This window comes from Falco cherrug, chromosome 5 (genome assembly GCF_023634085.1).
Source record: "Falco cherrug isolate bFalChe1 chromosome 5, bFalChe1.pri, whole genome shotgun sequence".
Lineage (NCBI taxonomy): Eukaryota > Metazoa > Chordata > Aves > Falconiformes > Falconidae > Falco > Falco cherrug.
In genome coordinates this window covers 22,446,998-22,474,872 of record NC_073701.1, presented here as the reverse complement: position 1 = coordinate 22,474,872, position 27,875 = coordinate 22,446,998, and the positions used below count along the sequence as shown (strand labels likewise).

The following is a 27,875-nucleotide window of genomic DNA, read 5'->3' as shown; positions in this document are numbered from 1 at the left end:
AATATGTGCACACATTTTTCTTCATAGTTGTATGTGAAGCCAGAGGTGTGGTTTGCCTGTGAACTTTTTTTATCAGTTTAGTCATGCAACGTGGAGTGGTCTTCCTCCTTTTTTAAGCTGAGCTGCTAGGAGAGGGATTTTCAGGCTCGGTCAGCATTAGGCATCCATGGAAGGTGTTAGCAGTCGTGTGTTGTCACCCACAGGACACCGCCAAGCTTCTCCCCTAAGGCTGAGCGAGATAGGGGCTTCAGCAGAGGGGTTGCAGGAGGCGGCCCAGCCTGCCTTAGCATGGCAGCCACCCACAGGAGGCTGGGGGGAGCGCTGGGTGCAGCACACCTTGCATTTCTGGGTGGGAAGCTCCTGAGCTGCTTCCCGGGGCTGTCAAGAGATGAGAGGTGAAATCCTGCTTATTGTCTTGGAGATCACCGCAGAGCAATCCCAGTACACAAGCACAGCAGCATATAGCTTGTGTCCTGCCTTCCTACTTGCTGTTAAATCTCGAGCCATGCCTTCTCTGTTTTAGATATGTTTGGGTTATTTCAAGCCATCTTTAATCTTTCTCTTTCTCAGCAGGTTTGAGACAATTTGAGAAAGAACCGTAGAAGGCCACTAAAGATGCTGGACCAATCAGTTGGGGGAAAAAAAAAAAAAAAAGAAAAAAGTGCTAAATTGTTCTTTTTATATTTATATTTACCAAAATGTCTTTTTGCATTATCCCAGTTAAAACCATGTATATTAGCACTATATTTAATAATCAGCCTAGACATTCATCATTATAGTACTGCCTTTGCACAAGAACCTTTCTTCCTAAAGAAACCCATGCTGTGAAATATATAGATTCTCCTACTGACAGTCATAACTATGTATCTGAACAGTGATTTCAACTGGCATAAGAGGTCAACCCAAAATGCATGTAAAGTGAAGTTGCTTAAGAAAGGTGTGCAGTAAACCTATAAAAACAATGGTTACTTTTGTAATACAGAAGTCTTTCTTTCTGCACTTTAGACTAAGGCATGGAAGAAGTATCTTTAGTTGACAATGTAATATTTTCTGTAAGTTGCCCATGTCATGAAAAATACTGCATCAATAATGTGTTTTAATTTTTGTTTTATACTTTTTTAAAAATACCAATTTTTCCATTCTAGTTTAAGTTAATACCTAAATTTGGATAATTATGTTAGCTGACAGCGGTACTGATATTTCTTTTTGTTGTTAGTGACTAGTGATTGAATGCAATTTAGACTATATACACACATAGCTTTACAAAGTTTAGCCTAAAGGCACTACTAATGGTAGAATGCTTTAATACGTGCTAAAGTATTATATTTAGTAATAAACATACATAATTAGCCAATATCACAGCTTAAAAAATAAAGACAAAATCACACACTTTTCTATAGTATGATTTCATAATTGCCATTAGAGGTATGGTGAGATAAGTATTAAAAAATTTTAAATGTCAGTTGCCCAGTAATGGGTAATTAAAAAGAAAGTATAGTTTTTAAAAGAGGAAAAGGTGAGGGTATAGAGGGTCAAAAATAGGTCACTTGTATAAAGCATTGTAGTTTAATTTATATAAAACTACCATAATTAAAAAGAAAAAAAAAACCCTAAACACAGTTGGAGCTTGTTTCAAATGACTGTACACTAAATCTTGCCATCCATCAGTGCCGTACACTAAATCCACCGAAAATGAAGTAAAGCTCTATCTTTATAGTGCTTCTTTTTAACTCTCTCTCCCGAGTATCTTATTTACAGATGTTTTCATTTGTATATAGTAAACACATGGCTATAAGACGTCAGCTTGGTTTGAATTTACATGCCATACAGTTTAGCATTTACATCCTACAGTGTATGGGTGGCATGAACTGAGCAACTGAAATAGCCCCAGAGCACATTGTTAACAGCTTTGTTGTGCATCGGAACTACCAGGATCTCCCTTTTCACCACTTCCATCTCTTATAGCATCTGATTCTTTCTAAAGAAGAATAATGTTATATTTCAACCCAAAGATGAGCTCCCCTGCTTGGCTGAAACATCTTGTTTACATGTAGAGATGCACGTAGTTATCTGTAGGGGGTGAAACTGTGCCTGACATTGTCTGTGAGTTGTGTTTTTTGTTTGGGGGTTTTGTAAACACTCCTCTGAGTCTTTCAAATACATTCGATAGCTGCAATAAAAACGATTTGTTCAAACAATGTATTCTGAAACTGCATCCACAATAAATGGAATATTTCCATCAGCAGCCCCCTGTTTGTTAATGAGTAGGAATGAGTCAGTTATAACTGGGATAGGAATCGTACTAAGGCTGTGTAAGATAACATGTCATTGCAAAGAAGCTCGGAAAATGTCTCTCTTGATGTGCTATCCATCAGCGGATAGAGAAGCTGTAAAATCAGCAGTTTTCATCTAGATACTCTCAAGGGGAGAGAAAAAGAAGTCTTAATTGTCATGTCTATCAGTACAAGGCAGGAGCTGTGCATCATCCAGAAGTCAGCATGCTCAGCCAAGTAGGTTCTGACCTAGCAGTACAGCCGTCTGCTTAACTGCTCTGAAAAATATTTTCTGTGTGAGAGCCATCGTGTTTCCCCTCAGTGGGATGTGCTTCCAGGCTTGGATCATCACAGGGACCAAGGCGGGGGAGCTGCTGGCTCTCCCATCGTTCTCCTGTCATCTCCTCCATTCTTGCTCTAGCAGCAGCACAGCATGTCATACGCTGCTCTAACCAGGTCATGGTCATCCCAAAGAGGCCCCCCGGGCTCCTGCCAGCTCCACGGGAAGCAATGGGAAGGCCGCAGCGAGCACAGCTCTCTGAACTGCTGGGGGAGGAATAATCAAATGCTGCCTAATTTAACCTGAAAACAGTTTGTATGCTGGAACATGTGCCTGTTCCGCCTTGCACTGACAAAGTACATTGCTACAGTTCTCTGCAAGCTTTGCTGAAGTGTCACTTTTCCTTGTTGATGTAGGTAAGTTTCTTTTTCTCCTGGTTATTGCCTTTTCTGAGGGCATGCAAGTTGCTGGGCACAATCGGTGTTACTTTTAGGAAATACTGTAAAGCAGCTTGTTCCCACCAGCTGGCACCACCTCCTGGCAGAATTCACCGAAGACAAATCCCGGCGGCTGATTAAGCAGTGCCGCAAATTTTTCTGGCATTTCTATACCATTATGAGGTGATGATTTTTCGGATAATACCAGATTGTCACCTTAATTTCTGATCATGCTTTCCTGCAGCTCACTCAGCATCATAGCCAGACTTTTCTCATCAGTGTGCAGAATACCACAAAACAGCCTTATTCAAGCCTGCCTTTACTTTAGCCTGGCACCATCTACCTGAAAACACTTTAAAGCAGTTGTGTGTCTACCTCAGGCTTTGCTTTGGTATTTTAGATAAAGCCAACCCCTGTCTGGATATATTGTTCTGAATGCTGCCAGCAAAGGTACAAAAATCTGATTTTGTGTTTGAGACTTCCGGAGCAAGTTGGTCTGGTGTACACAGCCCTTATGTTCACATGCAGATTTTGATGTGTGTTATCATTGCATATAATGTTGTCTTCAACTTTTCACCGCTTAATCACATGAATTCAATTTCTAGCTCATGTTCAGAGGGAGGACTACATGAGGTACCAGAAACAACTTTGTTCTTTAGGTTCTAGCTAGAGCATAATCCTTTTTGATGCTTAAGCCACAAAGTAGTCTCTATGTATTGTCCTTGTATTGGACTTGGAGAAGCTCATTTTTATCTGTATTAATATTAAAAAAAAAATCCCAGACTTCAGGCATGTTTTTAAAACTCATTTTATGAAACAATCTAAGCACTACATAAGATTAATAATAACACAGTTTTGTTGATACTCAAACTATTCATATAATTTTTTTTAAGCATTAGATTTTCACACTATAAAAATCACAACTATGTAAAAAGCAAAGTAATTAAAGAGAACATTCCTTAACAGCAACTCATGAGCCAGTAGGCCTGACCACACTGGAAAAAACATATTAATTAAAAAAAAATATCAAGCCTGTAAGTAACCAGAGTTTTTTAAACACGTCTTTAAGTAAGACAAGGAAAAGAGGAAATGAAGAGACATTGTCTTTTTACTATTAATCAAAATCAGATGTCTGCTAACAGTCTTTACAAAAGACCCATCCCTATTGATGCGTTTTTATACCAGCTAGTGGTCTCCTAAAAAAGGATGACAAGTAACTGCTGGTAATGATTGTCAAGTACAGAAGAAGAAATCAAGACCAAGCTACATCTTCTAATCTGGAAGGAGTTATGGAAGGAGTTACATGGAGGTCTTGCAGAAACCACTGGCACTAATACTCTGCTTTGAATGGGTAATCCTTGTGATTGACAGCTCTGAAAAGAGAAAGAACCAGTTAAGTAGTGCAGAAAGTATCTTCAGCTGCATTTCCCTACTGCAGTCTCCCTCCCCCACTGCCAATGTATTCAAGCTTTGCTGGTGTCATTAATTTGAACACAGGCTTGTGAGCAAGCACATGCCACGCCAAGATGCTGAAGGGAATGCCCTGAATGAATTTCCCTCCCAGCATCAGTTCCTGGACACGTTTCATTACCTGGGGTCCAGGGTTTAAGATATGAGCTCTCCCTGGTTGTGCTCATGTATGTTTTCAAGACATAGGGGATGAAAGCACAGATAGAGGTAGGCCTAGTGGTCAATAAGGAACATACCGGAGCACTGGGACTGCCCTCCAGTTCCTGTTAAAGCTCATGATGACATCCATCTCCTTTTCAGACAGTTCAAAGTCAAACACCTAGCAGGGGGAAAAAATGCCCCAAACCCCAACAAAGCCTTTTTACTTAGGTTCACGAGTGTGAGTAGCTACTAAGTGTGCTTCATGCATTTATGACTTGAGTTAGGAACATACTGCATCCACACTAAGCATAGTTAAGAAGTGTTCTTATTTCTCAGCCAAATACCAATTTACCCTTGAAGTAAATCAAGACAGTCCTTTTCTCTCCGAGGTGCTGTTCATAGCAATGTCTTACAGTCAGTTCTGGGTGGCTGAATGCAGCACCACCGCAGTTTCTGCTGTAACACCATAGAAGACTTTAAGGTGCTAAGGATGGATTACTTGATGCATCACAGATACTGGAACTAGCAGTAAATATTTCTGCTACAACAGAGGAGTACTGGGTACCAACTGCACACAGTTCTCAGTTAATCAATCATGTAAGAATTCTTGCCAGTTCATAGGAGAAACAGGCAGCATGAATTGAAGGTAGCACAGAGACGTTATCACCTAAGATGCCATGCGTTACGAGTAAGCATCCAGCTGAACCTCCCTGCCAAGGGGAACCAGAGCCTCAGAGACATAAATTATAACTGGTCTGGTGTTTGAAAGCTGTTCCTTTACACCCTAAAGAGGGGCTCACTAAGCATCTCCCAGAGGGGAGATCTAAAACGGGGATTCCCACTCCAGGGCAGCAGAGCTCAGACCACCCCGGTGTAACCCATTTCTCTCCTGGCAAAAACATAATGCTTTTCCCCAGAGAAACAGTGCGGATGGTTAGGTAGTGCTGAGCTCCTGTCTTTATATCTCTGTGCTGCCCTTTCAATGCTGCTTAGAAACATGGAAGAGACATGGGTGTGGGTGCCTATTCTGTGTAAAAAGGTAGGAGCAGTCCCAACGGAAACTTTACCTTGATGTTTTCCTCAACACGCTGTGGTTTGTCAGACTTGGGAATGACAATCACATCTCTTTGGATAAGAAACCGGATCAGAATCTGGGAAAAGGCAAGGAGGAGCATGAACACAGGGGTACCAACAAATCTGTTCAAATGTATTTTTGTGTTCTCTTGCCCCTTTTTTATGCCCCCCCCCCCCCCCCCCCTTGCACAAATTAATTTCTTTGTCTACGACCACATTCACTCTTTCAAAGACTCTACTAGTTTGCACACAGGGGTTTGATGTGCCAGCATTTGCATTCAGTCTACTGACAAACTATAATTGTTTCTAGCCTATGTTGTTTCTACATATTGGCTTCTCCAAGATTTGTTTTGTTTTCATTTTGGGTGTGTGTATGGGAAATGATGATGCTTCTGGTTTGCATTATATATGTGGTCAGACCAAATGAGCATAACAATACTGCAGATTATTTCAGGCTCACAGGTAAGTACCTCGCCCAGGTTAAGCTTTTTGAAGTCCTTAAAAGGAAAAACATATTTATTTATATTTATAGATTTCAAAATCTGTGTTGTCCCCCCTTTCAAAAGAGGACTGTTATATACAGTTTTGTATCCTGCTCTGCCCATCTTAAAATACGACAGTGTTTGATTGCTTGTGAACATGTTGGTTTGTCTGAAGCGCAGTTTCTGTACAACCTGGGCATGAACTCATTTGTGTTACCAAGCAACTGATAAAGAGAAAAAACCCTCGAATAATCAAGCAGCTTTCAATGATTCTTCATGAACATGAGCAAACAGGGAGCAATCAAGTAAGTCCACAAGTTACAGGACTTCTCTGAAGAACAGCTTAGCTAGTAAAAGAACTAACAAGTTGGTTTGATGATTTGTAAGTAAATCTCAGAGGAGAGGGGTTCTCCAGGAGCAAGCACTTCTCTCTGGGAGCAGAGGAAACGTCCCTAGGAAGGTGAACACCAAAGGTAAGCATGTATCACTGCTGATCAGCTCCCGCTGCCGCCCTAAACTCAGTACTCAAGACCGCTTAGAAAATACCAGCATTCATATAAATTATCAGGTAATAACTGGGGCAGTATCAAGAGTCAAGTGCAGTTCAGCCCCCCTATGCTGTATCTCTAGAGAAGGCCACATCTGCTAAGGCTAGCTACGGGCCTGTGAAAATGTCTGAAGAGGAAGAATAGTTTGCCTTGACAACCCCACTTACCTGGGCAGGGGTTTTATGATGTCTAACTGCAATCTCTTTAATCCTGGGATCATCCAGTAGCACAGGTTCCCCTGGCTTGGCCCTATTAAAAACAAAAGCTAGGATATTGATGGCAGTTAACAGCTTCCCTGCAGGAATCCTGGCATTTTGCATGAAATAATCTGCAACAAAACAACAGCACTTTTCTCAGTGTACGTCATCTGCCTCAAAGATTCAAGTTGCAAATGCATTGTTTCGAGTGCAGAGAGGCTGCAATGCTTTCTTACCTGCCGTGCTTTCTTACCAGGGGCGGTTAGGAGAGCCAAGGGGGCTGTACGCAGTCACAGCAATCCCTTTGGATTGACAGTACTTGATCAACTTTTCCTGGGTTAGGTATGGATGACATTCAATCTGCAAACACAGAAACATGGTTGATACAGAAGCAAACTGCACTGGGCTCCAGAGCGTGACATTTTAATTCCTCTTGGGTCACAGAAAATGTGAAGAAAAGACTCCCAATATCATGACTAAAATCTATCTTACAAAAAACGTATTAATGTCACAGCAGTATCTAGAGGCCTAGCACAGTGAATAGGGCTTCATCATGCTACATATTAAGACAGTGCGAAATAGATGAGAAGAGTGAAAGTGCCATCTGTGTTGGAATTGGGGAAAAATCAGTTTTCCTGGACTAGTGCGGGGAAAAATCAGTTTTCCTGGACTAGTGCAGAGCAGGATTGCATCTTCAGAGGGGCAGCTCAGAATACCTGAAGTTTAGTTTCTGCTCCAAGTCACCCAACCTCTCCTCAAGTTGTCTCTCAGATTCCTGAACTAGCCTGGGGAGATGAACTTCCCTAGGTTAGCTCAGATCACGTTGTGACCTGCCATTCAGACAAGATGTCCTTTAACTGGACATGGGAGCCTACAGAGGGATGCTGCTCAACTTGCCACAAGCCATAGTGTGACCACAGGGGTACGTCTACATTGCATAACATGGCACCATGCACATACTCAGCTGTTTCTAAATACTATAGTTTTGCTACCAAGCATGGTGACATGAAATCTATGTGCAGTAGTTTATTTAGACCTAAGCTAGATTAGGCAACTACTGTTATGACTGTGTGGCACAGGCACACCCATGGAGAAGCAAGCTAGAGTCAAAGACTGAAGTTCTTTATAAACTGCTGAAGTTGGTATGGCTTTTAATGTGGGGGTAGTTGGGTTCATCCCCACCAGAACTTCATAAACCCCAATAAAAATACTTCCAAGTCCTATGTTCCCCTTGTGCTAGGCCTGGCCAGTGCACATGCTAGCCCCAAGCCCAGCACCGCAGTACAGGCGGCACTACACCTGCACAGGACCCAGTGTGGGCATTTCCCTGGATATTCTCAAGCTGGCAGAGATGGACATTCAGCACTCTCGGCCAAGCGCAAAGTCGTTGCATATGGAAGAAAGGTCTCAACACCTCTACTGTCCTGGTGATTTCATTCATGAAGTATGTGGTGAGAATTTGTATATAATTGTATCCTTCAACCCTCCTTTATAGAAAGGAGTTCAGTGAAATGGCTTACATTGAAAAATAAAAAAATCCAGTGAATGGCTTTGAGCATTCCTGTACATTCCCATGCCTGTGCAGTAGCTCGTGGCAGAGGTTTTGCTGGTTATCCAGGGCTGGAAGAAATAGGCCATGGCAACTTCAGCTGTGACATCCAAGTCCAAGCAGTACTTTGGAGTATGAAAGAGGAGGTGTAGCAGAAAGTTGCAAAGTCACGGGTATTTTTGCTGTTTTCCAACGTCTAAAAATGAAATATTCTCATCTGTTTCATATTACTGTGATATGTAGAATCCACACTGATTTGTATGATATTGCTCTCAAATCTCCACTGCATTATATACACACAAGCCTAACAAAAGTTCTTCTGCTGAGATACCTGTCAGCTAAAAACCATCAAGACTGACACCACACCAAAGCCTTGCATTATCACAGGCAGCACTGATCTGAAGGGTCTTTCAGACAACCAGAGATACCTAGTGCTTTGCGAGATCTTTTCATGGCACCAAAAATATTTAAAGGTCATGGCAAAAGTCAGTTTTAGAGCTGAAGTATAGTACAAATGTATTTAGGAATATTCCAAGGTTAGCTGACATCAGTAGAAATAAAAGTCTTACTTGATTATTTACTGGCTTGTATTTCAGTCCCGGCTTGTTTAAGATTCTCTCAATCTGCTCATGGTTAAAGTTGGAAATACCAATGGCTTTTACCAGACCGCAGTCCACCAGCTCTTCCATGGCCTAACGAGTAAGGACAACCAATGTATGTTATGAGGTGGTATTGCTGTCAACTATCACTAGCTTTAGGGAAATAAAATAGCGTAAACCAGCAAACAACTCACACTAGATTAAATAACTATCTGAAATAATATAAAAAATAATCTTTACAACTTGTACTATCTGTATCTGCTTTATATGTCCCATTGCAGATGGGAAAGTAATATAAGAAGAATGGCTTGGCCAACCTTTTTGTAGTGGAAAGCAAAGTTCTTTTACTTTGGCTTCTTTGGGGGTCATTTTACCAGAGATAAAAACCCAAGGAACACCCTTCCACCTCCTCCCCTGCCTGCACACTACCTCTTTAGTTGGAAGAATACAGCCAAGGATGCTACCTTAAACTCAATTACCTGCAAATACTTTCTTGCATCTGTAATCTGATATTGTAGAAAAACCTTAATTCCCAGAGCTGCAGCACCATGGAGGTGCAGGTAGTAAAAGCAGACCTTGAATCCTCTCAGTCCATGAGGAAAAAGAGGACTGAAGGACAGCCTGTGATGCTGATGCCCAATGCTGAAAAGTGTGAGAATTCCCTATCTGTGTGAAACACCCAGTAAAGTAACAGCCACATCTGGATTAATCTATGCTTTGGTTCTATAATTATGTGGATTCAAATATTATTTTAGTGACAGCACCTACAGTATTGTGTTGATAGCTTCCTCCCCTTTAGTCTTAAAACATTCCCCTCTTGCTCCCCAAAACAAGAAGTAGCAGCAGCCTTGCTTGTTCTGGTCACAAAATACAATGTTGTGACTATCCTCTGCACCCAAACCTATCCCTTCATTTCATCTTGCACACAGATCTCTGCTCCATCTTTAGTGCTGACACCGGCTCTAAAGAACAAACACTAACTTACCTCCCATGTGTCCAGAAAATCTGTGTCACTGGGGATAATCATACCGTTGTCATCCACAGGATGCAGCTCTTCACCAGCCTGTTATTTCAAGGCAGATAATACACAGACTTTTTTTTTAAGAGTCGAATTTCCTGCTGTTTACTAGCACTTCTGACTGGATTTATAGGCAGCAAGCTAGCAGGTTATTTAAACATAACTGGAAATTATGCATGTTCATTAGTATTCTCTTTTGGACAAGGGCCATACTTCTAGAAATTAATCACTGCGTGCCAAAAGTGGGGATTATTAACAGAAGGGAACAGATGTCCCCCCTCACCACCTTTATTCTAGGGTTTATTTTACACAGGTGTAGGCTGGGGGGAAAAGAGGCATGTTCCTTCCGTGCTGTGCTTCATTTTTCACCGTTCATTGGTCCACATCAAGCCAACATTTTCAAAACTCAAGATGTCCACAATGTTCTGGCCCAGCAGGCAGCCACAATCCTGGACTGCACCATCCTGTGTTCAGTTATAGTTTCCCTGAAGACCCAGGGGCTCTTCAGCAGCGTTCACGGCTTTGACTGCCTTACTCCAACAGCCAGATTCACATGCTAAAACATACCACTACTAGTTAAGGGACTGAGTGCTTGCTACCACCAAATTCAAATGAACTACAGCATATCCCAGCTGCACAATGAAGACAGTCACAGCGCAGATAAGAGAATGCACCATGTTTCTAGCCAGGTAAGGAAAAGAAGGATGTAGAGCAGGACTACCTTGAATCCCATAGGGAAGTGTATCAGGTAGAGGTCAAGGTAGTCTAGTTGCAGCGCAGTGAGGCTCTTCTTGCATGCTACCTTAACCAAGGATCTCTCATGAAACGTGTTCCACAACTGTGGGAAGAAACCAAGCCCAACTTTTACTATACAGCTTCCATGGTTCAGACCAAGGGACAGAAACTTCTCCCTTGGCAGTCTGGGAGGACCAATTCCCTCCACACCCCCTCAGTGCATGCTGAAGACAATGATGCCAATATTTTAATGATAAGGTAGGACAAACATACCACAAATAGAGGAGTCAGTCATGAAGGTGAATGGTCAGTATTCCTACTCATGAAAAGAGATTCTCAGAAATAAATTTAACACTCTGCCAGATATATTTGACAAAGCAGAGCTGTCAATGTCAAAATTCTTTTTTTTTCCAGCCTAAGTTTTGAGTCTTGAGCAGCTCAAAGCTACCCCCCTCCTGTCCCTTTTAACTGGCCACAGTTAGCAATTTTACTTCGCTTTTGAAATGAAAATTCAAGTCATTTAAATAGAAGAACTTGTAAGTATAGTTCAAATTAAAACCTGTTCTTTAACAAAAAGAAAGAGTATGTGAAAAAGCTTAGTTATACTCAATGTTTTCTGGCTTTGCTGGTGAAAAACCCAAGGCCTAAGTTTTTTAGTTGAAGTGTTTTTACTTTTTGGTAAAGAGCATTGCTGACACAAGCGGATGAGATAACAGCAGGGAGAAAATACACATAATATACTTCAGACTGAAGTCCCCTGCTTTAATTTCTATTCCCTTTCAGGCTTACATTTTGTACGTGACACCACTTTCACACGCCAAGCACACCGGTAAGCTGCACAGCACCTTTGAATTCAGACAACTATCTTGTCTTTTTTTTTCTAATCTCTCTAAGGTGTGTGCAAATGAACCTTCAGTGTAATTGACTTAATAGATGCAAGGAAATTATTAGATCAGCAGCAGCCATGCTACCTTTCCAAACTTGTCCATGGTCCCTGACAGAGCTCAGTCTGAACTGCAAATAAAGAATGGCATTTATAACACACAAGACAACTGTGAAGTGAGTGTCAGAGAAGGGAATAGGTCCTTATGTTACTTGACGGATGGAACAAGAGTTTCCCTTTGAGAAAAATTAAATGCCCCCAAAATCCTGTGGCCCTGTACCTTTGTGACAATGAAGAGTTCTTCCCGTTTCACAGCCCCCTCCTTGATCTTCTGCTGGATTGCATTGCCTATTTCATTTTCATTCTGATAGAAATAGGCACAGTCAAAGAGGCGGTAGCCGGTATCAATAGCAAACTTCACCACCTCTTCCACCTTTCCTGGAGGAGCCTGAAAGCAAACACAGTCAAACCAGGAACTCTTCCAAGACCTTCTGCCAGCACTTGCTGCTGTGATAGCTCCACAAAGTCACCATTTCCAGCTGCTGCTGCTGCAGTTCCCTTGTCACCTGCATTTAAACCGAGCTTCCACTTTCCAGGGAAACAGCGGTTTTGTAGGGAAAGGGCACAGAGCAGAAAGGAGCCAGTTTCTGCAACACACTTTGACTCTGCCCTTTCCAGCAGCGCAATGCCCACCGCCATCCCCCCTCCCTGCTCCCAGAGCCGCCCAAGCGGTGTGCCCGCTCACCCCCGGCCCTTCCCACAGACCGCTCAGCGCCGCGGGGCGGCCGCATCCAAGGACCGCTGCTGCGAGCGCCGGGCCGGGCAGCCTTGCGCAACCTGGTGTTGGTTCTTTTTTTTCGTTGGGTTCTTGTTATGCGTCCCCTCCTTTAATTTTTTTTTTTTTTTGCTTGTTTGTATTTTTTCCCCTCCCTCTACCTTCCTTAGCCCCTGTTTTGGTTGTTTGGGTTTTGTTTTTGTTTTTTTTTTGGAGGGGGTTTTCCGTTTTTCCTTTGCTTCTTGCTCCCAGAGCCCTCTTCTCCCCACCCCCCCCCGCCCCCGCCGCCTGGCAGCCGGCCGGGTTACACAAGCGAGACCGCCCGCCCGGCCCCACGCAGGACGCGGCTGCCGGCGCCGCCGCAGCCCCGGCTTCGGTCGCGGCTCTTCCCCTCCCGCTCCCCTTTCGTCTTCACAGCGCCCGCCGGCCCGCCCGGTACCTGCCAAGTGCCCAGCCCCAGGGCTGGCATCTTCATCTTGTTGCTCAGCTCTACGAAGGGGCTCGCCATGGCGTGCTGCTGTCCCAGTGCCCGCCCGCGGCGGCCCGAGGGCGCTTTAAGGCGCCGGCCCGCCCCGCCTCGGCCCCCGCCCGCCGCCCCGCACCTCCCTGCCGGTCCCTCCCGGCCCCCCCCGCACCTCCCTCCCGGTCCCTCCCGGGCCGCCTCGCACTTCCCTCCCGGCCCCCCCGCACCTCCCTGCCGGTCCCTCCCGGGCCCCCCCTGCACCTCCCGCTCGGTCCCTCCCGCCGCCCCGCACCTCCCTGCCGGTCCGTCCCGCCGCCCCGCACCTCCCTGCCGGCCCCGCCGCGGTGCCCGCCGTGTGAGGCATGGCTGCCCGTGAGTCTGAGGTGCTGGCCGGCTGCAGAGGCCTGGCGCTGCGGAGATGTGCCTGGTTGGTGCTTTGTTCCGGGGTTGAGCAAACTAAACCCGAATGCCTTAGTGATGGACCGGCCAGTTCTGCGGGGAGAGAATTGCTGCGTGGGGCAGTGGGTGTCCGAGGTGTCGATGAGTTGCCAGGGGTGTTGATGGCTGTCCTGGTACTCTCAAGTTGTGACAAATGGACTGAAATGTCCATCTTTTACCCTAGAAAATACTAGGCTCACCTGCTGTTTGCAGAGGAATTCGTTAAAAAAGGAATGTGGTCTTACCTTTACATAGATTCCACATTCCCTGTCCTTGCAGGGGGGTGAGCTCCCATCGTGCTCCCCACAGGACGGTCGTGTCAGTCTGTGTGAAGGCATCAGTCCCCTGTGCTCAATCGAAATGTCAGCCAGCATCAGTAGAGAGCTGGAGGCTGCAAAAGGGATTTGTGATCCCAGCTTCTCTGCAAGTAGTGCTTTAGTACAAATAACCCCTCTGCTTTTTATTTGGGGTCAAAATGCACTCAGAGAGCTGACACTTAAAATCTGTGGGACGTTTTATAGGAACAGAGTGCCTCAGAAATCAAGAGCTGGGGGCCTGAGAGGTCCTTAACTGACAGTTGTCTCAAGGAAAAGGTGTTTCACATTAGGAATCTTGATGTAATCTCCACAACCTCCCCTCAGGCATCTCACATATCACAGAGCCTGGGCTTTGTGTTTCTTAGAGTAAGGAGTCTCTGTTTCTTGAGTCTTCTTTTTTCTTCTGCTTATATTGCTGTAAACTCCTCCTTGCTCGCTATTGACCCCTGACTACCAGTTTACATGTTGTACAAGTTCCACAGGTATCGTCTTGTCAGTTGTACAGTGTGAGAATCAAGTATTTTATGCTTGGACTGGTAACATTTCATATTGAAATACAGAGGCAATTGTACATTGTTGTGCCACTAGTGCATTCTAACCACAATGTTTGATGTGATCTGTTAAAATGTTTGTACACTTGCATTATTTAATCTGCTTTTACAGGACAGTATTTTCAGTTGATTGGCAGGTTCATGTGGTGAGTATATATTTGAACAAAACCTCTTCCTGCTCTCATGGGCCTGGTTTATAAGCTCCATTCATTGGCTTAACCAAGCTTTATTGTCATCTTTCTGCTGCCTTGGATGTCATCACCCTTTGCAGAATGAAAAGGATGCCAAATTGATGTGAAGCAGAGAGAAAGAAGCAAAATGGAGGCAGGGAAACAAAACTGTCAAACTGGCATGACAACTCCAGTATGCTTAAACTGGAGTGAAGAGAGGAAGTCTCTTCTAGTGAAAACAAATACGAAAAAAGCCACCAAACTAACCCCTCAAAAAAGAAAAAAACCCAAAGCTACTGCAAGAGGTGTGAAGAATTTGACAGAAAAGAGAGAGCAAGATCTATAGAAAAAAACCCAGAAACAGATCTGTAGAGATTTTATAAAATCAATAACGGTGCATTGATTTTAAGGCCAGAAATGATCACGCTGCTCTTCTGTACTGACCTCTGATTATACTGACAAGCTTTTACACCAACCCTGTGACATACACCTATTGCTTAAATTCTTATTAAGGAAGCTTGGGTGCTACAGCAATAGGAGCTGACTAAAATCATGTAAAGAACAGAATAGAAAATGTTGAGATTGAGCTACAGCTTGCCTTTAATTACATCAAATCTTGGTCTGAAAGGTATAAAAACCAACCATAATTGTGCCCCCCCCCCCCTTTTTTTTTTCTAACCAGGTGCCTAGACAGAGTCTTCAACAATTTTCCTCCCTCTGAACCTTTCTTCTAAGACCTTAATTATCTTGTAATTACTTTCCTAGGGGCCAGGGAGGAGCGGGGAAACATTTTGGCAACTCAGCCACAGCAAGGGCTGGCAGAGGATATCTGGGAAGGACGCAGTTATGTGTACATGCTTTTCTGTTTAGGCGTTTTATTTCCCTGAACTAACACTAAGGAGCCTGTCACACATGTCTCCTCCTGCAGAGACAACCAGGAAGCCACATGCGGTAAGGAAAGGGAACAGGAAATGTGTTCGGGGTGTGGGTTTGGGTTGGGTTTGTTTGAAGAAAGATGTGAAGAGTCAGTTGTGTTAGAGAAGAAATGTAAAGGGTGGTGCAACACCGTTTCAACGTATTGTTTGCAACAATAATGAAATGGCAAATATGAAATAATGAATACCAGGAGGGTAGGTTTTGCCATTTGTATTTTAATAAAACCTGGGGTTTTTTTCTGTGAGTCTAAAAGCCTACTGGGCATCTTTGCAGAATTCAGTATGGTTGAAGGTTGAGACATAGCCACAGAATCACAGAAGGGTGAGGTTGGAAGGGACCTCTAGAAGTCATCATGTCCAACTCCCCTGCTCACGCAGGGCCACCTGGAGCAGGTTGTCCAGAACCGTGTCTAGATGGCTTTTGAATATCTCCACGGAGGGAGACACCACAACCTGTCTGGGAAACCTGTGCCAGTGCTTAGTCACCTCACAGTAGAATAGTGTTTCCCAGTGTTCAGAGGGATCTTCCTCTGTTTGAGTTTGTGCCCGTTGCCTCTCCTCATGTCACCAGGCGCCACTGAAAAAGCCTGGCTCAGTCCTCTTTGCACCTTCCCTTCAGGTATTTATGTACATCCATGAGATCTCACCCCACCCCGGAGCCGCCTGTTCTCCAGGCTAAAAAGCCTCAGCTCCTTCAGCCTCGAGTCCCTGAACGCTCACCTCAGCCTGCCTCTGTGCTTCAGCTGAGTCACGTCCCCGTCCCACCTGGGCCGCCTGGCCCCGCTCGCCCGCAGGCTGCAGCGTGTGGAGGCAAGCAGGGGCTTACCCACCCCACGGGAACGGCAACACGGCGGCGCCGTTGGTGTGGCTGTCACTTCACGGGGTGCTCACCAGCAACTGGTTTTGAGCTTGTTTGCCAGGAAAATGGCTGCCGCAGTCCTTTGTGGCCGGCGCTTCAGCTGTGATTTTGGCAGGCAGGAGCTTTGCGCTCATTTGGAAATAATGAGTATGTTTTGCTAAACATACTCGACATAGACAAGAAGCAGCCTGTTGCAAATGGATGAAAAGCTCAACATGGCCCGGCAATGTGCACTTGCAGCCCAGAGAGCCAAATGTGCCCTGGGCTGCATCAAAAGCACTGTGGCCAGCAGGCTGAGGGAGGAGATTCTCTCTACTCTGCTCTCATGGATCCCACCTGAAGTACTGTGTTCAGCTCTGGGGCCCCCAACATAAGAAGGACACGGAGCTGTCAGACTGAATCCAAAGGAGGCCCACAAAGATGATCAGGAGGCTGGAGCACCTCTCCTACAAAGACAGGGGTTGTTCAGCCTTGAAAAGAGAAGGCTCTGGGGAGACCTTAGAGCACCTTCCAGTGCCTAAAGGAAGTCTACAAGGAAGCTGGAGAGGGACCTTTTACAAGGGCACGTAGTGATAGAACAAGGGGGAATGGTTTTAAGCTGAAAGAGGGTAGATTTAGCTTAGGTATAAAGGAAGAAATTCTCCACTGTGAGGGTGGTGAGACACAGGAACAGGTTGCCCAGAGAAGCTGTGGATGCCCCATCCCTGGAAGCGCTCAAGGCCAGGTTGGATGGGGCTCTGAGCAACCTGGTCTAGTGGAAGGTGTCCCTGCCCATGGCAGGGGGGTTGGAACTAGCTGATCTTTAATGTCCCTTCCAAACCAAATGATTCTATGGCTCATTCTAAATCCCTTCTCCTGCAGCAAGCATGGGGAGCAGCAGCCATGGACCTTGACAGCACGTTTCCTTCTGCCATTCTGTGTCCATGCTGTTTGCATAGGAATTTAACATTGCTGAGCCCTTCCCTGTGCTGGTTGGGAGTTTCCTTTGAGCAGCTTTGTGATGCAGCCTGTGAGGTGTTTTGGGGTGTCTGGAGGATACCTAGAGAACAATTAAGTAGTGAGCAGTTCTTTCTATCCTCTCCCCATGTAAGATTCATCTCTTTCTGGTGTGTGTTCAGAGACATCTGGAGGAGGTTGGCCTGTGGCTATGAAGGAGATGGTAATGTAGTTTTTTGTGTGGTTTAGGCCATCTGTTGCATTGCTTTAAGGAGAGCCTGAGCTGTATGGAGGCAGGTGGAGCGGGTCTGTCTGTCATGGTGCTTCGGTGGCTGGGGCATACTAAAGGGGCTGCAGGGATGTGCTGGACACCACCTGGTGCTGGGGATATTGCAGCAAGACAGGTCTCTGGGGAGAAGCAGGGTCTGGCCAGCAGCTAGTCAGGCCTTGGAAGGTGATGAAAAGTGCTTCCTAGGGATGAAGGCACAAAGTCTAATGTAACTCAGAAAGCTACCGAGGTGGCAGGGAGTGGCATAAACTTGTCTATAAAGCCTTTACACTTCTGTTCTACCTAATTGCCTTATCTCTATAGAAGAAGATAAATATTGTTGTAAATACCTTAATAAAACCTGTCTATATGGGCATCTAAAAGCCTTCCAGGCTTTTTTCAATGCTCTGTATGGGTGAAGATCAAGTCACCTCTGTCTCGGTGCTTGAGCTGAGTCACATGGTTCCCTAAAGCCTGGGCATCCTGGCATCCCTCCCGGTGCACCCAGCCCTGTGCATCCTGAAACCGCAGCCTGTGGGTGCAGGCATGGCAAATTTGGCAGTGGTGCTCAAAGTGTGGCTGCCACCTTGCTGAATGTGACTGTTTTGCAGGTGGCAGTCAGTAGAGCCAAATCACTGCCCTTCTATGTTACACCCTGACACTCCCATCTTCATTGTGTTTTTGAATTGTTTTCTACTCTCAGCCTGTCTTTAAAAACAAAAGCAAACAAATGCTGATAACTCATAGCAGGAAATGTCTACTCTAACTGAAACAGAACTAATTCCATCAATCTTATTTGCACCATGTCATGTGCAATGCCAGTGTGAAGCGGCACATCACTGGCGATGAAAGTCAGGTATGTGAGACAGACATACCTAAAGTGCTTTGATTGATTCTTGGCTCCTTGAGTCCAATGATCAGCACAAAAATTTAGCAGCAAATCATAGATTTCAGCTGCCTTTGGTACCAGCCAAAGCTGCAAGACACCAGTTTTACCAACACTGAAGTGAAACTTTTCACCAAAACTCTTAAGACCAGGGTTAGAAAGTCATTGGATCTGAATCACCAGAGCTCCACTGATTCCCAAGCCAAGTATGCCATGTTCCTCCAGAAGTGTGTACTTAACTGTGTGAAGAAGAGCCTTCTGTTGAATCCTGTGAAGGTTCGAGTTCAACAGCTGTACAGTCTGACTGCTGCCTATTCCTCGCTTTTAGGGCCCTTCCTCTCTTCCTTTCCTCCTTTAAATTTTGGAGCTCCTCCATTGCAGTTCACTTTAGAAAAGAGCTGAGGCAGCATCTTCGCTCCAGATAAATACCTTGACAGCTCCGATTGTCTGAGCTAGGCATATGAAGGAGACAGCAGTGGCTGGTCGTGGAGGAGAGAGTAGGAATGCTGTGGTCGGTGGGGAAGTGTGCTGGTGTGTCAGCAATCCAGTTCGCACTGTGGAGCGTTGATAGTGATTATCAGATACCTGTCAGCTCAGCCTCATGCAGATATTTCTGAATATGAACAATCAGATATGCCTGGGTGGCATTCAACAAATTACCTGAGAAGGTATTTACATGTAGTACCTAGAAGTAATTGATTTTTAAATGGCTTAGATGATGGCTCATCTGAGTTAACCACATTTATGTAAACAGAGTTGTTTGCTTTTATTACACTGTTATACTCAATTTAAATTTTTATTTTCTTGTTCTATAGACTTTTTTTTACACCAGACTTTCCTAGACTCTTAAACATGGTTAGCATTTGAGTAAAGAGGAAGGGTCCTGTAACTCTCTGCAGATCTACTTCCAACTGCAATTTTACAATCTCATTTGGCAAGAGAGGACAACGATGTTCTGAAGTCAATTCAGGATAGGTATTATGACAATTTCATTTTCTTTTACTCAAGAAATCAAATTATTAACAAAGCTGGACCATGCTAACAATCCCATTACACAGAACTCACCTTTTAAATAGCTTTAGGAAGAACAGCCAACTTCACCATGTTTTAAGTGAAGAGATAAAAACTGGGATTTTTTTCTAAGGAAATTATTTTGCTTGGCCACAGTGAGTGGCTTTATGCTTCTTTTGTCAGAAGTATAAAAAAGCTTGAAAAACTTTCTGTTGTTATGAAGGAATGAAGATCACAGGCCCTACCTTTCCCCAGATCGTTGGTAGGAGATTCTGCCATTCTTCTTCAAATTGTTTGTAATTTATTCTTGATCTTTAAGCTATTTCTTTAGCTGGAGATATGTTCAAACCTTCCTAATGTATTTATGTGGCCCCTGTAGCATATTAGGATTACCTGGGTATCAACTGTGTACTTTTAAAAAGAAGGTATTACATTTCTAGGTCTTTTGGTTGTGAAAACTAAATTGCAGTATTTACACCTAGTTCGTCTTATCTTCTAAGTTTTCTGTGCCTGAAAGTCATAAAAATTGGATTCTTCCTTACCCTGATAATCTATAAAGCCTGATAACAGCATTTAAGAGAATGCTTTATTGCTGATCTTTAGTAAATAGGGAAGAAAGTGGAAGCCTAACTGGTAGGAAAACCAAGGGAAGACAGGAATGGCTTCTTTGTAGGAGGTGCAGGGTATGAGATTAGACATGCAAAATGAGAGAAGCAGAGAGAATGGAGAGAGGTAAGGAAAGTAGGGAGGTCATACTTTTAAATGTAAATACGTTTTTCATCTGATTACCACTGAAGGCAACAAAGTACTTTAAAAATAAAAAAATCGAAAGTGCAGTTACTCTTAAAGATCATCATGTTTTATCATAGATCTTTTGCTGACATTGTTTTCTTATTTATGTCAATGGAGGTTTCAAAATCAATTGAAAGCAGTTGTCTGTTTTAGATACACATTGAAGTAATTGGGAGAAGTGGTATACAATCTTTCCCTGGAATACACTTGACGCGGGTCCAATGTGTCTTTTCATCACAAATTTTTAGCATCAGTCACTGACTTTGTATTTGCTGCAGTGTAACATGTAGTAGGGCAGATGTATCAGACAAGAGTGCGCTGGTAATATATAACTTTACCAAATTCATCAAACTCACTTTCATCTTAAATACAATATTATTTATTTTGCTCTTTTGTCAGCCACTGTCAAGATTTTTCTCTTTTAATATTTTAAAGGACATCTCCCTTTTGAAGAGATAAAGTTCACACTCCATTGATTTAATTTCTTATATCTGTTTATATTGATTTTTGTGCTAGTGTATTAGATTGAATGATTTTTACACAGTGAATTTTCATTGCATGATTACACTCATATATTTGTTAACTTCCAATATTGACTCCATTTTTTTAGAATATCGTTCCAAAGTGACATGGGAAAAGGTGTGCTTTACCTGAAATAATCTTATCTCTACCAGAAATTGTGTGATTGCTGCAGTTTTTATGGTCTTGCCATGTATGGTCAAAAGTGTCTCATACAGAGAAGTATGAAGAATATGAACTAGTATGTGAAGGAGAAAGACTGTCTAACAATATATAGTGAAGTACAAGGTGATTATATTTAGGTGAAGCTAAATATGTTGTAGGTTTTGGTCATTTAAAACCCCTTTCTTCTAATATTTCCAAGTAGTGAACCAAAGAACTTTGCCTAAAGGCCTGTGGTCACTGCAAGCACCCTGAAGCCAGTTAGCAGGGTAGTGCTCTGTGCTCAGCTGGAGTGCGAAGGGAAAAATAGATATCATATATGGCTTGAATCTTGAAGGGGAGCACTCAGGAAGCTCTGAAAGGGGCAAAACAGCCATTCCCACATAAGTGCAGCACCCATAAATAACGGATTAAAAAACCCTACAAAATCTGCTGTTGCTGGAACTGGAAGTTATGCCTGTAGCTACGTATTTTATTACAGGATGGGTATATTTGTAGTTTCTTTGTATCTTCCTGGACCTGCAGAGGGTGCAAAATCCCCACGTAACATGGCTCTAAAGAAGCTGAATTACTTCTTCGTTCTCCTTGTATGTTGTGCTTTTCTGGTAGCTTGTAGGAACACTTCACCAGCAGCAAGATTCTCGTCGGATGCTTAATGGTAGAAAAAGTGGAGATAAAAACATTTATTGTTGCAAGTAGGGTTGTTGCCATTTCATTTGCAGAAATATTTTATTCTTCAATGTCTAAGCCTACTGTCTCAGCCACTGTCTCTAGCCTTGTGTTATTCAGTCCGTTACCATCTTATCTCTTTCCCTAATTATATGATTTCTCTGTGTTGTCTCCATTTTTATTCTTTTTCTCCAGCCTTTAATTTTAATGTCTCTATTTTTTCTGGCTAACAGCTTCTGTTTGAATGCTTGCTTTCAGTTCTGAACTGTTTCATGCACACCATGAACATAGTGGAGATAAATGGCCAGCTACAGGGCTTTGGCTACACATTTTATTTTCATGTGATCTCAACAGTACATAGAATAATATCTGAGACATTATTATGATTTTACTTCATTGATTTTCACTGATTTAGCAGAGGTCTTCAATGTGAGAAAGTGTGAAGCCAATGATTATGGGGAAAACTTCTTTTAAAGTTTTGGGGTTCCTGAGATAAAGCTTATCCGCTAGCAAAGAAAGCCATTCTCTTCTGCAAACTGAAACAAATGCTAAGGTACCATTCAATTAGAGCAGTATTATTAGGAAAAAAAACCCTCAAACTTAAAATACTTGGCAAGGGACAGGCAGGAAAGGTTTTAGAGTATGGTGGTAAAACTTGCCTAACTTTCCATTGTCATAATAAGTTTTGTTGTGTGGTTTTTTTTGTTGTTGTTGTTTTGATTTTGTTTTTTACTTTATAGTTGGCTCCATTCCAGCTCTGAAAGAGCTAGGTTACAACAGGGTTGGATATACAGCAGCCTTTCAGATTGCTAGGATTTACATGATAGAGCTTTACATAGGAATGAATGGACATTTAAACTGAGTCTTAAAATATCCCTGTACAGGGTCAAGGACAGACTTATGTGCGTATTTTTTCAAACAAATCACATTAGTTTTCTGGCTGTAACAAAAACCTCTTTTGCAATGACCTGCTTGTATGTCATCTTCGGGCCGATGGAAAAATATCAACATGGATGTCAAAAGGTAAAATGAGTATCCTAAGGCCCTGCACAGTTCATGTTCGGCGTGGCTGCAGATGATGGTAATACCACAGAGAGTGAAAAGACTGCCTTGAGGCTAGTCCTGATCCCACTGAAAAACAGTAGAAGCTGAGCTATTGCATTTAAGAGACAGAGCTGCATAATTTGATTTTAATAGCAAAGTGTTGGGAGATGGGGATGTTTTTTGTGTCTTTTATAAAACATATTCAGTTAACAGTTGTTTGATGTCTCTGTCAGGCTTGTGTCCTGTGGAGAGCAGTTAAGAGGTACTTTACACTTTACTGAGTAAGGGTGAACACATATTTGATGGTTTGTTTCAGCTGCTGTTTTAAGGACTGAGAAATAATTTGTTACATGCAAAGAATTATTTACCTGTCTAAGACCTGACAAAATTGTTTCTTATAAAACTATGAGTTGGTGTGAGAATACCAAACTAGCAGGAAAGTTTCATCTTGCCTCTGATACTTATCTAGTGCAAGTATTTTTGTCACTAGTTTCAAAAGTAGTTGCCTAGCATAGTATAATTTGTATTTGAAGATTTTTAATAACTAAGTATGAACACGCAGTTTTCTAACATGAAAATGATTAATTGTAAATAAGATGTTTGATTTAAAGATACTATTAGGATAACATTGTAATAGCTGTGTTAACATCATAATGACAATCTTGTTATGTTCTTTGTAACCAAGAATCACAAGATTTAGATCTGCTAGAGAGAACACAGCTTCAGTGATATAGTTTGGTAAGGAAGAGGAGTACTACTCTTCACAAATGAAGGATTAAGGGCTTAGGGCCTATGATGTACCTATATGCAGCTTTCTTAAAAACCAGGGATATTTATCTTTGAATAATTCGGAGAAAGCTCTATGAGTAGCTGCCTGCCGCTTGTGCAGTATGGTGGCCACCTTCTAGGATCACAAAGCTGCCAGCTCCCAGTTGTAATAATATGCAATAACGTGGGCATGCAATGCAATGTCATGGAGGAAACACTAATGATACAGTTTATTGCAATCCATGGCACAGTAAGTAATAAGGTAATAGGTAATAAGGGCCTTAGGATCAGGGAATTATTTTGCAGACTTCCTTGTTCATTAATTATAGATACAGGGAAGTACATGAGAGAGCCTATATACAGTCTAGGACAACACTACAAATAATGAAGAATAAAATAGCGCCTTTAGATTTATTTATGTGCTAGGCTGAGATGGTAAGAGGATCACCTCCCTGAGCAGCACAGCATTTCTGTTGGTTTTTGGCCGGAATGGAGGTGGCAGGGGTGGCTGGTTGGAAGGGTCTGGTACAGCGCAGAAGCCTGGTGTGGACCTGCTCACAGCGGTTCATGAGGATGCAAGGGTGGTGGGATGCTGATACCTGCGCTGGATATAGCTCCAGGACATTATTTTAAGGAGAAGTTTAATGTGTGTTTATTTCAACATTGTATTAACTAATGCATAATTAAGCTCAGAGTGGTAAGAAGAAAGCCATAGGGATTATCTTTGCCCTTGGGAAACTTTTCTCTGTATGTAGGACAATTTACTGTTTCCAAATATTATCATAATGCCCTTTGGTAACAGCTCACATTTTTAGAAATCTGGCTGCAGCATTAGTTTTATTTTCCATGTGTCCTAGGGCACGATAATTGGAGGGCCTTGCCATAAGAAAAAAACAACATCAATTTTAGTCCTTTTTCTGGTGTCTTTCATTCTTTGATTTCCGTATTAAAAATGTACCATTTTAATAAAGAGACTGATAGAGCTTCATATAAAATTGACAACCTGACATGCATCAAAAGTGTAATTAGTAACAGACAAGTAAGATTTTTTAAACAAAGAAAGATATATGAGAGACTGCTGAAGAAAGGTAGAGGAAAATAAAAGTTTTATTTTGCAATCTATTCCAATTATGCTGCCTCCAAGGGACTTAATTAAGCAATGAAGCTCTTATTGCAAGAAATTATTTATAAAGCAGCAAAGTTTCTTTTCTGGTACATCGAGTGGTGTTCTTGCAATGAATTTTCCATTTGAAAAAACAGCCATTGTTTCATGTTTACTTGTGTTTATGGAGAAGAATAGGTGAGGAAGGGCCCTGAAAAGACAACTTTATGGTAAGACAGATGCTGGTGTCAGCGGAGCCCTGTTGTTATTAATGACAGCTGTAAGCACAGAGATGTAGCAGTGTGGATTGTTAAACTCATTTTTTAAAAACCCATTAACTGAAATTTGAGTAGGATGGGGCTTCTTAGGTACAGGATTTTTAAAAGATTTCTTGCCTGCGTAGTTTATAATGATGCAGAGAAGCCCCTAAGCTGTGAAGTTCATTTCTAGAACTGGATTTGGGCACAAACTCTCCTGGATACATGGAGGGCAGGATCTGTGGGACTCTGGTCGGTGTAAAGCACAAGATCTGGACAGGGTTTTAAACACTGCATTTCTCTGACTGGCATTGTTAAGAACTTTTTAGCTTTTGTGTTTTCCCTCCTCTATAAGCTACTCAGCACTGCATATGGGCTCTTTTGTATACGCAGATAATGTCAATTCTTACAAGGAAGTAGAATTCAGTGAGAAGCAATTTCTTCCCCGTATGCAACTTCTGGCTCCATAAAGAGAACAGTTTCAGGTTTGCTTCACACCCAGGAATAGCTGGTTTAAAAAAAAGTTTGGCTCTTTTTGTGGCAAGAAGAGCCTCTGCAATATGCCATGACCACTGGATAAACTGAAAGGATTAAATGGCTGAGAGAATGCATTTTAAAAATGACATTTCTCTGAATAAGAAGTGAAAGAAGATCTAATATTTTATAATTAGGCAAAACCAGGGAAGATTCCAACCAGGACCCTGCATTCTGAAAAATCAATGTATGGTCAGCGGAACAGGGGATCATCATTTCCAGGCATTGGCCACACGCTCCGGAGGGCAGGCGGACAGAGCAACCTTTGTCCTGTGAGGCAGAACGGCTTATGGAAAGCTGACAGAAATAGGTCAGCTTACAGCCTCCCATAGCTCAGTGTGGATAAGCCCAAGCGTAACTGAGGAGAGGGAGTACAGGCGTGCGTTTAGGAATCTCCAGTTTCCCTCTTTGAATCTGGAGCTTCCTTCCATCCTTCCTTCTGCCAGCCCGTCATTAAACAGTCTTGTTTTGCCACTTTGCTGTCTCCTCATGCTTTGACAAAGGCAAAGGAGATCACCTGATGTATTTTAGAGGTTAAGGAGTCCAGTTCAAAGCAGGACTGCCTCTTTTTCCTATAACTGCTGTGATTAGCTTCTGGCTTACAGATGTGAGAGAAAGAAACAGAAGTCTGCTACATCCCACTTTTTTTTTTCTTTTATTTTTTTTTCTGTAAACAGCTTTTGTTGTTTGTGAAAGAAATTATATTGAAAGCTCTAGAAATCTGAAATCCTTTCAACAGCTTCAGATTAGATACATCAAGGCATTCTCAGTGTGAGCTTCCAGTTCAATCTGGTATACGACTCCTAAAATGACCTGACTAGTGTATTCCCCGGCCTGATTTCATTTGGGAACGCAACACACATGGCATGAAATAAAGCATTTTTCGGAACCTTTTATGCTGGTTTTATTATAATCATTCAGTCATGATCTTTTTGCAGTTCTTTGCAAATACAGATGAGAGCTTTAGTCAAATTCTCATTTGGGAAGGCATTGTCTTAAATCAAAATACACCATTTTTTTCTGCAGAAAATAATTGAGTGTAGAGAAGGACCAATTCCTGATTTATCTCTACAGGTAGGGAGATAAAGCAAGGAACAGTTTGTCTTCTCAAAATCCAGAATGCTTCTCTGGCTATGTTTTTAAGTGAACTGATAACTCCTTTTAAAGAGAAGGTGAAATCCTCGTAAGGTGTTTCTTACACACAACAAGCCTATGAATTTTAATAATATCAGGATATACAAACCATCACCAAATAGAAAAAGGACTTATGGGGTTTCTCATCAGAGCTACAATAACATTTTTCAAAACTTTCATTTTTGTGTAACTTCAGAATCCAGATGTTCTCTGAAATGCTTCTTGAAAAACAGATTCACAGGTATCTGAAGCTGAAATACAACAGCTCCTAAACACCTGTATTGCATTTATGACAAGGATTATCTGAGGCTGAGTTTTAGTTCTCCCTGGCCGTGGCTGAAACCCTATGAAAATCAGGGCAAGTGTTTCCTCTGTGTTGAGTGTGCTTTGAATCAGGCCCAGAAATTCCACTTACTTGTTGACTGTAGCATCAAAGATGGCTCAAACCAGCCTAATCCTGTGGCAATCTGGTCCTTTAAGATTCTTTTTCCACCTGCACTTCTTAGTGCACAAAACATATTGTCGATGTCCATAATTTGCCAGCCCCCTCTGGTGCAATTTGACCTTTCCCTAGGAATGCTTTTCAGGGAATACTCTCAAAAATAAAGATTGGATTAGGCTTCAGTACCTTTTCTCAAAATGTAAAAATGCTTCAAAGAAGAATTTTAAGCTTCACTATTTCAAGTCTTTGCTGATTTGGAAACCTCTTGCTAGCCTTCTGGTGTATGATCTATGCTCACTGATACATTTCGGCTTTAGATAAAAGTGGTGATATGTTGGGTGAGGTATTTTCATTAAAGTTTGAGGGACTATTAATGCCATTAAAAAGCATAGCAAATCCTTACCTGAAATGCTACGTACACATTTAGTCACCCATGTTTAGAAAGGTGGAGTGTGAGTGGAATCAAGTTGGAATAGATGTAGGGAAGTATGGCTTGTGTTACTAGAGGAGGGTACAAGACCCTGCCTTTTTGAAACAATTCAGAGAAAGACAAATAAAATTAAGCGACATGCCAGGGATGGAGGAAGAGCTATTAATTTAAAGTTGACTTGAGGACAGCTTTCGAACAAAGTAAATTTTTGGTCTTTATTCAACAGCTAGTTCAAAATGGGAGTAGCCCAAAAGCGAGTAGGTGTCAGTTCAGTTGCAATGATCAGCCGAACTAAAACATTCACTCAAATGCAGCAACCATTAGCTGTTCGACAGACTTGACAGAGAGGAAGTAAACTGGATTAGAGCAGGGAGGGAGAAAATGCACTTTGGCAGTGCATTTGCTAATGAAAAAAATAACTTCAGAATGACTGGGTGGTAAAATCCTAATGCAGAGCAGATGGTAGTATTCACTTCAGTCAAGAAGTCAGTATAAACTCTCATGTCCTTTACAGATTTTATCCTAACTAAATAGCTTACATAAAACCAACACAGGTATTAATTTTAATTGAATTTTGACACTGGATTAGCTATCTAGAATGAAGCATATTTTATCTCTTTGTGAGGATAAACTCTTTGTAGTGCCTTCAAATAATGACAAGAGTTTTGGCGTGTTCGTTTCTAACCATCACACACAGCACCTTTTTTTCCCAGCAGAAGGAACTACC

General features: G+C 42.5%; 2 protein-coding genes across 16 annotated transcripts in view; one reads left to right on the top strand and one right to left on the bottom strand.

Annotated features, from left to right (window-relative positions):
* Positions 1–2,245, top strand: part of CALD1 (caldesmon 1) — a 202,827-nt gene extending 200,582 nt beyond the window's left edge. For 13 of the 15 annotated variants that reach the window (XM_027807567.2, XM_055710913.1, XM_055710922.1 and 10 more), the window contains one exon: positions 571–2,245. In XM_027807567.2, coding sequence (XP_027663368.2) covers positions 571–602 — 32 coding nt within the window. In that variant the 3' untranslated portion in view covers positions 603–2,245. The remainder of the gene's footprint in view (positions 1–570) is intronic. The other 2 variants (XM_027807571.2, XM_027807573.2) reach the window with 1 other exon arrangement.
* Positions 2,246–3,780: 1,535 nt separating this feature from the next.
* Positions 3,781–13,040, bottom strand: LOC102053012 (aldo-keto reductase family 1 member B1-like). Its single transcript, XM_055710923.1, has 10 exons — positions 12,901–13,040; positions 11,967–12,134; positions 10,790–10,906; positions 10,036–10,113; positions 9,021–9,143; positions 7,156–7,262; positions 6,873–6,954; positions 5,669–5,752; positions 4,697–4,779; positions 3,781–4,363 (listed from the first exon to the last, which is right to left on the bottom strand). Exons 1-10 carry the CDS (start codon positions 12,967–12,969, stop codon positions 4,321–4,323), a joined length of 954 nt encoding a protein of 317 aa, XP_055566898.1. The 5' UTR covers positions 12,970–13,040; the 3' UTR covers positions 3,781–4,320.
* Positions 13,041–27,875: the final 14,835 nt, after the last annotated feature.